The sequence below is a fragment of the Ailuropoda melanoleuca genome, chromosome X (assembly GCF_002007445.2).
Source record: "Ailuropoda melanoleuca isolate Jingjing chromosome X, ASM200744v2, whole genome shotgun sequence".
Classification (NCBI taxonomy): Eukaryota; Metazoa; Chordata; class Mammalia; order Carnivora; family Ursidae; genus Ailuropoda; species Ailuropoda melanoleuca.
Genome location: NC_048238.1, coordinates 111,761,750 through 111,773,446, shown reverse-complemented (window position 1 = coordinate 111,773,446; position 11,697 = coordinate 111,761,750). Strand labels below are relative to the sequence as shown.

Genomic DNA, 11,697 nt, shown 5'->3' with positions numbered 1-11,697 from the left:
TACCCACCCATCTTTATTTTTCAAAATAAATCCCAGGTGGGTCAAAGGGTAAACATATAAAAATGAAACACTAAAGCTACTAGAAAAAAATACACAGGTGGATATTTTATCCTCTGAGAGCACTGAAAATGTGTCTGAGCTCAGAAACCACAGAGAAGAAAAACAATAAATTGGCTATATAAAATTTGAAGTGTCTGTATATGCACTTGAAACCAATGTAATATTTATATCACTATACTTCAGATAAATAAATAAATAAAGTTGAATAAAATCTTATATTTGAATATTTTAAAACTGCATATATTTTTATAGTTGAAATATTCTGTACTTAAGAAATGTATAAGATATAAAAGATTTCCCATGAACAACAAAAAAATGTGTAGCAAAAGACAAATGGGAAAATATATATCAATTTGAAGAGGCTAATTTTGTTAACATAGTTTTTTTTTAATTCCAGCATAGTTAACATCCAGTGTTATATTAGTTTCAGGTGTACAATATAGTGAGTCAACACTTCCACACAGCACCCAGTGCTCACCACAAGTCCCCTCCTTCATCCCCATCATCTATTTAACCCTTCCCCCCACTTACCTCCCCTCTGGTAACCATCAGTGTGTTCTCCATAGTTAAGAGTCTGTTTCTTGGTTTGCCTCTGTCTCTCTTTTTTTCCCTTTGCTCTTTGTTTTGTTTCTTAAATCCTACATATCAGTGAAATCATATGCTATTTGTCTTTCTCTGATTTATTTTACATAGCATTATACTGTCTAGCTCCATATATATATATATATATATATATATATATCTCACATATTCTTTATCCATTCATCTATCCATGGACACTTGGGCTGCTTCCATAATTTGGTTATAGTAAATAATGTTGCAATAAACATAGAAGTGCACATATTCCTTTGAATTAGTGTTTTCGTATTCTTTATGTAAATACCCAGTAGTGGAATTACTGGATTATATTGTAGTTCTATTTTTAATTTTTTGAGGAACCTCCATACTGTTTTCCATGGTGGCTGCACCAGTTTGCATTCCCACCAACAGTACAAGAGGGTTCCTTTCTCTCCACATCTTCCCCAACACGTTTTTTTCTTATGTTTTTTATTTTAGCCATTCTGACAGGTGTGAGGTGATATTTCATTGTTATTTTGATTTGTATTTCCCCGATGATAAGTGATTTTGAGCATCGTTTCATGTGTCTGTTAGCCATCTGAATGTCTTCTTTGGAGAAATGTCTGTTCATGTTTTCTGCCCATTTTTAAAATCGGATTGTTTGTTTTTTGGATGTTGAGTTGTGTAACTTCTTCACAGATTTTGGATACTAACCCTTTATCAGATATGTCATTTGCGAATATCATCTCCCATTCAGTAGTTGTCTTTTATGTTAACATGCAGTTTTTAAGGCAAAGTAAACAACTCAATATAAAAATAGGCTACAAAGGCAAACAAAGAGGTCTTAAGAAAAATACAAAGGCAAATGAACACAAAAGAAGATGCTCAGCCTCACTAATAATTTTTTTAAAACAAATTAAAACAAAGGTAAATTTTGCCCATTGGACTGGCAGAAATTTAAACAATTTGCATCAGTTTGAGTGAGGATATGAGGCTAGAGGTACTGTCATATGCTGTTGATGATGGTGTATATTTGAGCAGCGTCTTTGGAGGGCAAGTTGGCAGCATCATTCTGATTTAAAATGTGCACACCAAGCTCAACAGTGGGGACACAAGGAGGGTCCAGATGGCCAGAGGAGCAAGTACTCGAAGGAAATCAAAAAACAGGCAGGAGTGCTGGGCAACTCTGTCTGCATCTCAATTGAGGGGCTTCCTGTTGGTCTTGCCCTGTGCACTGCAGAGAAAATAAGTCAAGACTGTGGAACAGCCTGAGCTGCAGGGAACATGAAGATGCTTTAGCCTCTCTTCCAAACCCATGCTCAGCATCTGTCCTATCTGGAAATTCTTTCCTGGAGATAAGTGTTCAGATCTGGAAGACACCATCTTTCAATCTCAAGGCCATCTTTCATCTTAGCACCTTTTGCTCTCTTTACTCATTCAGTGACTGAATGTTGAAACTGATTACAGAGACTCCTAGTGACACCAGGGGTGCAGTTGCCACTAGGTAGAGATGGAAGAACGCTCAATGAATGTTCATTCTAGAATTGAGAGTTCATGGTCTAGAGAGGAAACATGGAAAAAGTAAGTGGAAGAAAGATATTATATGTTTGCTGGTCAACCTTGAGTAGGTAATTTCCTTATTCTTGGGCTGCTTTTCCATTCCATGACCCTCCCTTGTTTCTCCTGCTGGTGGCCTGAGATGTGACCTGGACTGAGGATGTAGTGGAAATGAGGCAGCTTTCACCACTAGATGACGCCATGGGGGAAGGTGGAACACGGAGTCAAACAAACAAGGTCTCTGTTGACTGATGCATCTGGGATCGATGTCATGCACAATGCACATGAGCGTGTGCTTCACATGAGCTGGCCGACATCTGTATTCCCAACATCTCCTCCTACCACGCTCATTAGCGTGCTCCTCTTTCTGACCTGTTGGTGGAGATTTGAGACAGAGTCCTGACGATGTTTTTTTAAGATTTTATTTATTTATTTGACAGAGAGAGAGACAGCCAGCGAGAGAGGGAACACAAGCAGGGGGAGTGGGAGAGGAAGACGCAGGCTTCCAGCAGAGGAGGCTGATGTGGGGCTTGATCCCGGGACTCCGGGATCACGCCCTGAGCAGAAGGCAGACGCTTAACGACTGAGCCACCCAGGAGCCCCGAGTCCTGAGGATGTTTTATAACAGGAAGGTTTTGAAGTCATCCCACACTGAGACTGTCACCTGTTAATTTGGTAGCTGTTGGTTTGCCGCCATTCAGATAAGAGATGAAGGAGAAACTTGTCTTTAGAGAAAAAAGAAGAATGAAGCAGATCCACAAGGATGAAAAGTGGAAAGAGAGAGGGAGTACTAATGATGTTTGAGCCTCTGGTTCCAGTTTGCTCCTGAGGCCTGGTGGCAGTCCTGTCCTGGATTTCTGGGACACAGCTGCCCACCCCCAATTCTTATAATAAATTTCCGTGGTTTCCTGGGCTAGTTGAAGTTGGTATCTGCTGCTTTTGACCAATGGAATCCTAACACGTGCATCTGTTTGCTCATCTTTCAGAAGGAGGTCTATGTCTACCAGAGCTGGGGATTAGGAGGGCTACATCAGACGCTACGTTCCACCCTTCGGGCAGGTGAAGAAAGACGGAGGAAGTTTAGAGTGTGTGTGGTTCTACTTTGCCAGCTAAGAAACCGAGTAGTGAGGGAGGTGAGACTGGAGCCCAAGACAGTGGCAGCAGTTTCTTTTATGATCTTGATATGGCAGCCAGAAGGCAGGTTAGGCACATTTCCCCTCAGAAAGCCACTCAATGGTAGTGCCTGGCTCTTTCCCTGGCATTGCCAAATGTAATCAGCATCAGGTGGCAATAAAGATTCCCATAGGCTTCTTCTCAGAAGGTTGGGCTTCCAGAGGTTCTGCTGCGGCCAGATGTGTCTCCTTCCTGCAGCTGCCACATATCCCAAACTTACCTCCAACCCTGGCCCTTCTCAGTGAGTAGATGTGATTCCCCAAGAAGCTCTTCTGACTCTGCCTTTAAAATACTCTTGTACGCTCTGCACAAGAGTTACTAAAAGTGAGCTTCACAAAGCAATCATGCTCCATGCAGTAGGTTGAATAATGTACCCCCAAAATTCATGTCCATCTGCAACCTATGGCAGGCCTAGGAAACAAGTACAGTCTGCAAGTTGATGGTGGTCTACAAAATGTTCCTGGCCTGTGATAAGTACAGAAATCAAGTGTATATGCAGACAAAGTGAATTTATGTCTGTTGAATCTAAAAATAAAAATATGCTTTTGTATTTAGTATGTCTTTTTTTCAGTTAATTTTACTAACAAATTCTACTGTATTTTACAAAAGTATCAATCCATTACAGACTGGAAATATTATTTTAAAAGAAAAAAAAAAGAAAGGTCCTTCACCAAAAAGAGTTTCTGATAAAAGGCTGCTGCTATTTGCTGCTGAACCCTCTCCCCTTATAATTTGTATTTCATTTTTCATGTCAGGACACATCTGGAGCAAGGATTCCATGCCCTCAAGTTACTGTATTGCCCAGAACTTCTAACTGTTTTTGTGTTTTGTTGTGTCTAAGTTAAAACATCTTTATTAATTATTCTGAGACAGAAGTAATATAATTTCTAGATTTGGGGAAGGTGGCAACAGTGGCAATAATATCATTTTGGAATCTTCACAACCATCCCCAACCCCCCACCAAAAAAAGAAACAGAGAATAAAATGGCAAAACCAAAAGTCCAAGGCAACATCTCCAACAAAACTAGGTGACAAGTGGTCCCCATAAATTCTAAAATCTGGACTAGCTGTGATCAAACTTACCTACTTTCAGGTAATTCCAACTATGAAATTCTTTGTGGTTGCCCAAATACAAGGTGAGAACATAAAGAGAACCTATCAATCTGTAGCTAACCTTCTCAAAACATGAAGAGAGACCGTTGAGGAAAGAACAATCAACCAATATGGTTGACGCAAAATGCTTCATAACATTGTAACCAAATACATGCATATAGTTCCATGGAGAAGAGCTCTAGCGTCCCAGCTGAGGGGCCAAAAGTGTGTGGTTTCCTCATGGCCCCAGGCAGGCATGGGACCCACAACCAGTATAGTGAAGAAAGGGGACTGGAATTCACTCTGGGGACCAGAAGCGCTAGCTAAGAAACCAACAGAATTCTGAGGCCCTTAATCAGAACTACATTCCTGCATACTTAGCACCACGATTTGTGAGAAATTCAAATACAACTATTAGCACTCAAGTTGAGAATTTGAAGGAGTAAAGGAGGGCCAGGATTCTGAACCAACTGAGAGATACACGGGTAAAGGCTGGTTGGTAGCTACAGCCTACTGTAGCGGCTGCCTGAGCTTGCTAATTCCCCACACGTCCCTCCCAGTCTAGACTGGGAGCACCCCACTGGAGGGAGGGGTTGGGTCTGCAGAGCGATTCACATCTCCAATATTGCTGTCTCCCACCCAGCTGGGTGGAAAGAGAGGAAAAAGAGACCACATCTCTCATACTCAGAACCTTTGTCAAAATGACCACTCAAAGAAATGCAAACCGACGGCTGCTGCCCACCAACAGTGAGGAAACCAGGGGAGAAAAGAGTTATCCCCCAACACACACACCTGACATTTCACAGATTCCTTTAATCTCTTTACCCATTGGGCTTAACTATGAAGTCAAAAGTTTACTCCTTACTCTATTTTCTCATTCTAATTATTTCTAGCCACCACTGTGTACCGTATCTCATCAGAGGTTCAACAACAGCGAGCGACAACCATAAGATACTCTAATAATAAAAGCCCAATATACAAGATACCCCAGATATAAAGCCATAATGAATTTCCTGGGAAGACATGACAGTTCAAAACTGTCTTTGCAAATTGAAGTTTAAGGACATTAGAGAAAAGCCCAAAATAAAAGTCTTTTGAGCCTATGAGCTAACGTTGAAAGAAACTGAATTCCCAAATCACGCTCTCCAACCTCCCTTTCGCTCAAACTGAGTGGTTCTGGATGATTAGCGGAGAGTTTTGCAGGAATGGGTGCTGTTCACTCAGGGTCCCAGCAATGAGATTATTTCAGTGCCAACTCACCCAGGATGTTCCCTTTTACAGAGTATAAACAGTTACCAGAATGCACACAAATATCCCCTTCTGGCCCTATCACTACCAAATTCGGAAGTCAAGCCAACGTCCAGTCCCAGCAGAATGATGCTCCCAGAATTCGATGCTGTGTTGCCCAAAATCCTATCAGAATCTGTAATGTCTAACTGGAAGTGTTCAGTTTAGGTTTCAAACCTCTTTACTTTCCATTCCTCCCTGGGTAATCCTGGTAATCCTGGTGAAAGAGCAGGTACTGTCAGCCCTGGGCCACAGTGCTGTGTCCACAGGCCCTGCCAAAGATTTTTTGCGGCCTTGACATCTGTCTCCAGGCTAGGTCTCTCTCTTGCGCTCCTACTGGTTTCTCCTGAGTCAGCTCAGCTCAGGAAGGCTCAGTGACTTTGTTTTCCAGGTCCTTTTCATTCCCTTGCAATACGTGCAGGGCAAGATCACATCAAGAAGGCGTTCCCAAAGTTACATGGCCTTTGTCTCCATTAGAAAGCAGAGGAGCTCTTGTATTAGAAACCGTGGCCCGGGGCGCCTGGGTGGCGCAGTCGTTGGGCGTCTGCTTTCGGCTCAGGGCGTGATCCCGGCGTTCCGGGATCGAGTCCCGCATCGGGCTCCTCTGCTGGGAGCCTGCTTCTTCCTCTCCCACTCCCCCTGCTTGTGTTCCCTCTCTCACTGACTGTCTCTATCTCTGTCAAATAAATAAATAAAATCTTAAAAAAAAAAAAAAGAAAGAAAAAAAAAGAAACCGTGGCCTAGAGGAGTGAGGAGCCAGAGAGGAGGAAGAAGAGAGTGGAGGTGATGAAAGAGTATCACACACCCACCTTGGAGTACTGGGAGGGCCTCTGGGGGCAGGATCACAGACAGAAACCACAGGGATGATTGGGGGGTTGATTCTAAGCACAAACAGGGCTCCATTGGGGTCCTGTTTCCTGTTTCAGGGTGTGGCAAAATGCTGGAGAGAGGGCTTTCTCCTTGCTGCTGCTCAGAACCCAGCACCATGCTGGCCCTCTAAGGAATGGAAGATTCTGAGACATGGCAATGGTTGTCTTGGGCACTGGTATTCCGAAAAGGGGCAGTGGTGGTAAGGAGACTTTTTCTGGGCAGTGGAAGTGAACGACAGGAGGAGCTGTGGTCAGCATCCCAGAGCAGCTGCGGCATGTAGACTGCTTGAGGAATGCAGATGACGCTTTGGGGGAACCCCAGAAGTCAATTGGATCCTGCTTTGCTAAGATGCAGACTGTGATACACGTTGGACATTGGGCCTGGGAATGGGGAGATGAAGGTATTAGACAGAAGGTCAAGTCAGCTGGTAGTGTTCTCAAGAGCTCACAACTTTTTTGACCCACGTCATTCAGATAAGCTACTCTGACAACTCAGGTTTTGCACATCAAAAATGGAGGCCCTGGTAGCCCAGATTATGTCCCTTTGTAGTCATTACAAAGAATCACAGATTCTCTGCATTGTAGGTTAGGGGACTTAAAAAGCCACCAATCTTGGGTTCCATCGCCCACTTTATGCTCCTCCCTAGCAAGTCTTGATCTCTTCATTCTAACCCAGGCCGTTCGCGTACTGCATTTTTTGCAAAGAAAACATAAGTGTTTGCGTTTGAGTTTGGCTTTAGGTTCAGCTATATGATCTGGGGAAGACGCTCCCCTTGGTGGGGGACCCCAGGGACAGCCTCTTTCCTGACCTGTCCTCCAGGACTTCCAGAGTCCTGCCTTCACTACTATTTAACTCAAGTGACAGAACGTGACAACTCCTCTAGAGACACTCCCTTCTTAACAGCCATCAGGCAACACTTCCGACGGCTTGCTCCCCGTGGTCCAGACCCACAAGAAAGCCACCTTCTGGGTTCTGGGAAGCTGTGCTGCCAGACCAAGGCCACCCATCCCTGCCACCGCTCCCCTGAAGATGGGCTGTTCCTCCTGCTCAAGTTTCTTCACCCACAGCAGGCAAAAACAGAAGAGTCTCTGACAGGGCTTCTCCCGCATTTCCATTCCATACACTGATCCGCCCCTGCCAGGTAACAGGAGGGGTGTTCACGGGACATGGGAAAAGAGCAGAACGGCTACAGTAGCTGGGGACCCGGGCAGCTGCTCTATGCTCTGTGTGGGGGGTGCTTGGTACCATGGAGTGTGATAAGAAAGATAGAAAGCACTTCAACACAAAAGTAATAAAAGACTAATTAAATTATCATTTATTTAATGTTTTATTTACTTTTGTTCATAGATTATATTTGTTATTATGTGTTATCATTATTTAATTACAATTAATTACATTATAGTGTATCCATGCCGTAGAATGCAGCAGTTAAAGAGAATGAGGTAAATAAATATACACTGACTGAAAGATTCTCCCAGACATATTATTAGGTGAGAACACTAAGGGCATTAAGTTTGTATACTACGATCCCATTTAAGCTTTTTAGTGTGGGAGTGTGGTGAATGTGGATATATATATGTGTGAATGTGTGTTAGTGTATGTGTGTGTATTGTGTGTGTCTATATATGTGTGTATGTATATGTGTGTGACTGTACGTGTTTGTGTGTGTAGGTGAGCCTGTATGTGTGTACGTGTGAGGCTATGTTTGTTTCGTATATGTATGTGCACAATCTGTGAGTGTATATGTGTGTGTGTGTCTGTGCACCTGTGTGTGAGCTATGTGTGTTTATACACACAGGACAAAGCAAGGAAGGGACTGAACCTCACTGCTAGGAATGGCTCTCTCAGGGAAAGGGGGAGTAGGATTGGAGGAACAGACACTTTTGCATGAACTTTCAATTCTCACTTTTTAAGTGTTAGGATTATGTGTGACTTCTTTCATTTGTGTGTTTTTCAGTATTTTCAAGGTTTAAGGCCCAAATAAAACAAACCAATCCCCATATTTCCACAGCACTGCCACGAAGAAAAAGAGTAAAGCCAAGGGTCCTAGACCAAACCTGGAAAATGTGTTCTCACTCATAGACAGCTATCCAGGGACAAACGGGCTCCAGGGAGGCTGAGAGCAGAGCAGCCAGGCTGGACTGTGTGCTTTGTCAGCACAGGGGACTGCAGGTGGGAATTTATTGTGATTTCTAGTGGGGGCTGATGGTTGGGGGTGGGAGCAGGGCATGGGTCACAAGGGAAAAAGACTTCATGACCATGTGCTCTGAAGTGAGGTGTGGGCAAGTTGCCCACTAGGGACCCATACGGCTCTAAGAATCCAAGTGTCAATTCGGTCAATAAAAACCAAAATAATAGTGTAACATGCAAGTGACTGGAAAACTGGAATCACAACCATTGTCTACACCAAGCAAAGCTATCATCAGACTGGGTTTTAAGGGGTACCAAGTGGCTCAGTCAGTTAAGTGTACGGCTCTTGATTTTGGCTCAGGTCACGATCTCAGGTTCATGGGATCCAGCCCCATGTTGGGCTCTGTGCTCAGCAGGGAGTTTGCTTGAAGATTATCTGTCCCCATCTCCCTCTGCCCCTCCCCCCATCATGCTCTCCCTCCACCTAAAATAAATACATAAATAAATAAATAAATAAAGTCGTAAAAAAAAAAACCAGAATGGGTTTCTAAGTTTCACTGAACCCACTTTGAGTCTCAGTGGCCCCAGTAGAAATGGTTTGTACCTAAGCGAGTTTCTGTCCTTTAGGTGACAATCCCACCTCCATGGGACCCTTAACTCCTGTTGATTCTAGATTTGTTACATCTCTAGAATGTTTAGAAATCTTCTCTCTTCTGCTGCAAGGGAGAGATGCACAGGAAGAAATCTCAGGCTAAACATGACTTGTAATTTGGGTCCTGCCAAGTAAAGAAAGAAGCAAACATGTCCCCCAAAGTCCAGGAAGCTGCCAGGTCTTGTTCCCTCTCTCCTACACTCTGGACGCAGACCAGCCAAAGCCACTGTCCCACCAAGGAGTCAAACCCCCATTGTCCTGAAAGTTCTCACTCCTACCCGAACTCTTTCCTAGCTCCTTCCTGTTCACTCCCACCCTGTGACCTGGCTCACCCTTTGCCCTCTGCTCCTCTCACTCTACACCCTCCTTGGATGACCACGAACTCAGCCATCCCCAGTACTTCACTCAATCATTCATTCAAGCATATGTTAGGCACCTACTCAATGCCTGACCCTGTACTAACTGTAGAGGATGCAACAAGCATTTATTTAATAGTTATTGATACTCCCGATACATGTAAGCCAATATTTGAGAAGCTGAACAAGACACCATTTTTGCTATAATGGAACTCACAGGCTGCTGGGTTACACAGAGAAATAATAATAAAAAAAAAAATCACAGGAGTCAGTGGTAAATAATATGGTTGGGGAAGCCCAGAGTGCCGTGGGAACCTAAGGAAGGGATTAACTCAGTACAGGGGTCAGAGTAGTTATCTGGAAGGAGGTGACACATAATCCAGGGCCTCCCTGGCACTGAGGACCACAAAAACAGGAGAGGCAACAACGACTGTAGGTTATACTCTTTCCTCTCCTGGGATTCCCAGGAATCCTGGGAGCTTTGAGGAGGTGGTAAAGGAGGGATAATACAGCTGATGCACAAGTCAAACGTGTCTTTAAAATCAACTCACCAGACCCTACATTCTACAAGAATTCCCTACAGCATCAATGACCCTGAAGGCCCAGCCTCTGTTTAAAACTATTCTACAACATCAAGCTCAGCCCTTCCACCCCCACTCAAAGACAACTCTTCAAAATGCAAAAGAAAGACTGTCATTAAAGGCTACGAAAAACAACCTCATATGTAGACTTTACTCATCCCACTTCATTTTTTATAATAACTCAACAGGTAAACCAAAGTGACATCACAGTGAACAGTTCATTCTCAGTGAGCAGAGGGCAGAATTCAAAAAGCTAATAGAATGAAGACAAGGGCCAAACCCGGCAAAGGGAGGTGGAGGTCCTACAGAGCTGGCTACACTCCCATCTCTAGAAAAGGCTCTAGGGTCTTCCACGACTTGGAGAATTGCTAGAAAACTGCCTTTTCCAGCCTAGGAGTTCCACAGAGGAGAACGTACGATGGCCCAGTTGCAGAAAAACCACACCTTAAGCTCTGAGTTTATTATCGTGGGCTTTGGGGACCTGGCCGAACTGCAAATCTTCTTTTTTGGACTCTTTCTAATCATGCATGTTGTCACCCTAGCAGGGCACACAGCTATTGTGCTCATCACCCTCATTGATTCCTGCCTCCAGACCCCCATGTATTTCTTCCTTCGCAATCTGTCCACCATTGAAATTTGCTATATATTGGTGATTGTCCCCAACATGCTGGCCAATTTCCTATCCAGGAGCCAGCGTATGCCTCTCCTGGGCTGTGCCTTGCAAATGCACCTCTTCATCGCCCTGGGTGGTGCAGAGTGTTTCCTCCTGGCCGCGATGGCCTATGATCGTTTCGTGGCCATCTGCAACCCACTGCGTTACACGGTCGTCATCACCAGGGCCCTCTGTCTGCAGATGCTGACTCTGGCATGCATCAGTGGCTTTGCACTCTCACTCACCCTTACTACAGTGATATTTCTCCTGCCCTTTTGTCAGTCGCATGAGATCAATCATTTCTTCTGTGACATCCCTGCTGTGCTATTTCTGGCCTGCTCAGACACAAGAGCCAATGAGATTGCAGTCTTCCTCGTCTGCATGCTCATCCTGTTGATTCCCTTCTTGCTGATTCTGCTCTCCTATGCATTCATTATTGCTGCCATCCTCAGAATCCACTCAGCTGACGGAAGGAGCAAAGCCTTTTCCACGTGTGCTGGGCACCTGCTGGTCTCTGTTCTGCACTATGGCTGCGCAATATTCATCTATATTCGCCCTAAGTCCTGCTACACCCCAGAACAGGACAAAATTGTGTCCTTAATCTACACCAATGTAACTCCCATGCTGTACCCTATGATCTATAGTCTGAGGAACAAGGAAGTCAAGGGTGCCCTCAGAAGACTTCTGCAGAGCTATAACCAGATGAGGCAGCAACCCAATGCAAGGTGA

The 11,697-nt window shown here is 44.2% G+C and overlaps 1 protein-coding gene across 1 annotated transcript; it reads left to right on the top strand.

Annotated features, from left to right (window-relative positions):
- Positions 1 to 10,734: 10,734 nt before the first annotated feature.
- On the top strand, positions 10,735 to 11,697 carry LOC100471897 (olfactory receptor 10V1). Its single transcript, XM_002929690.1, has one exon. The coding sequence runs from the start codon at positions 10,735 to 10,737 to the stop codon at positions 11,695 to 11,697; it is 963 nt and encodes a 320-aa protein (XP_002929736.1).

Coding starts and splice junctions, on each gene's coding strand:
- LOC100471897 (XM_002929690.1), top strand. CDS start 10,735: ATGGCCCAGTTGCAGAAAAACCACACCTTAAGCTCTGAGTTTATTATC.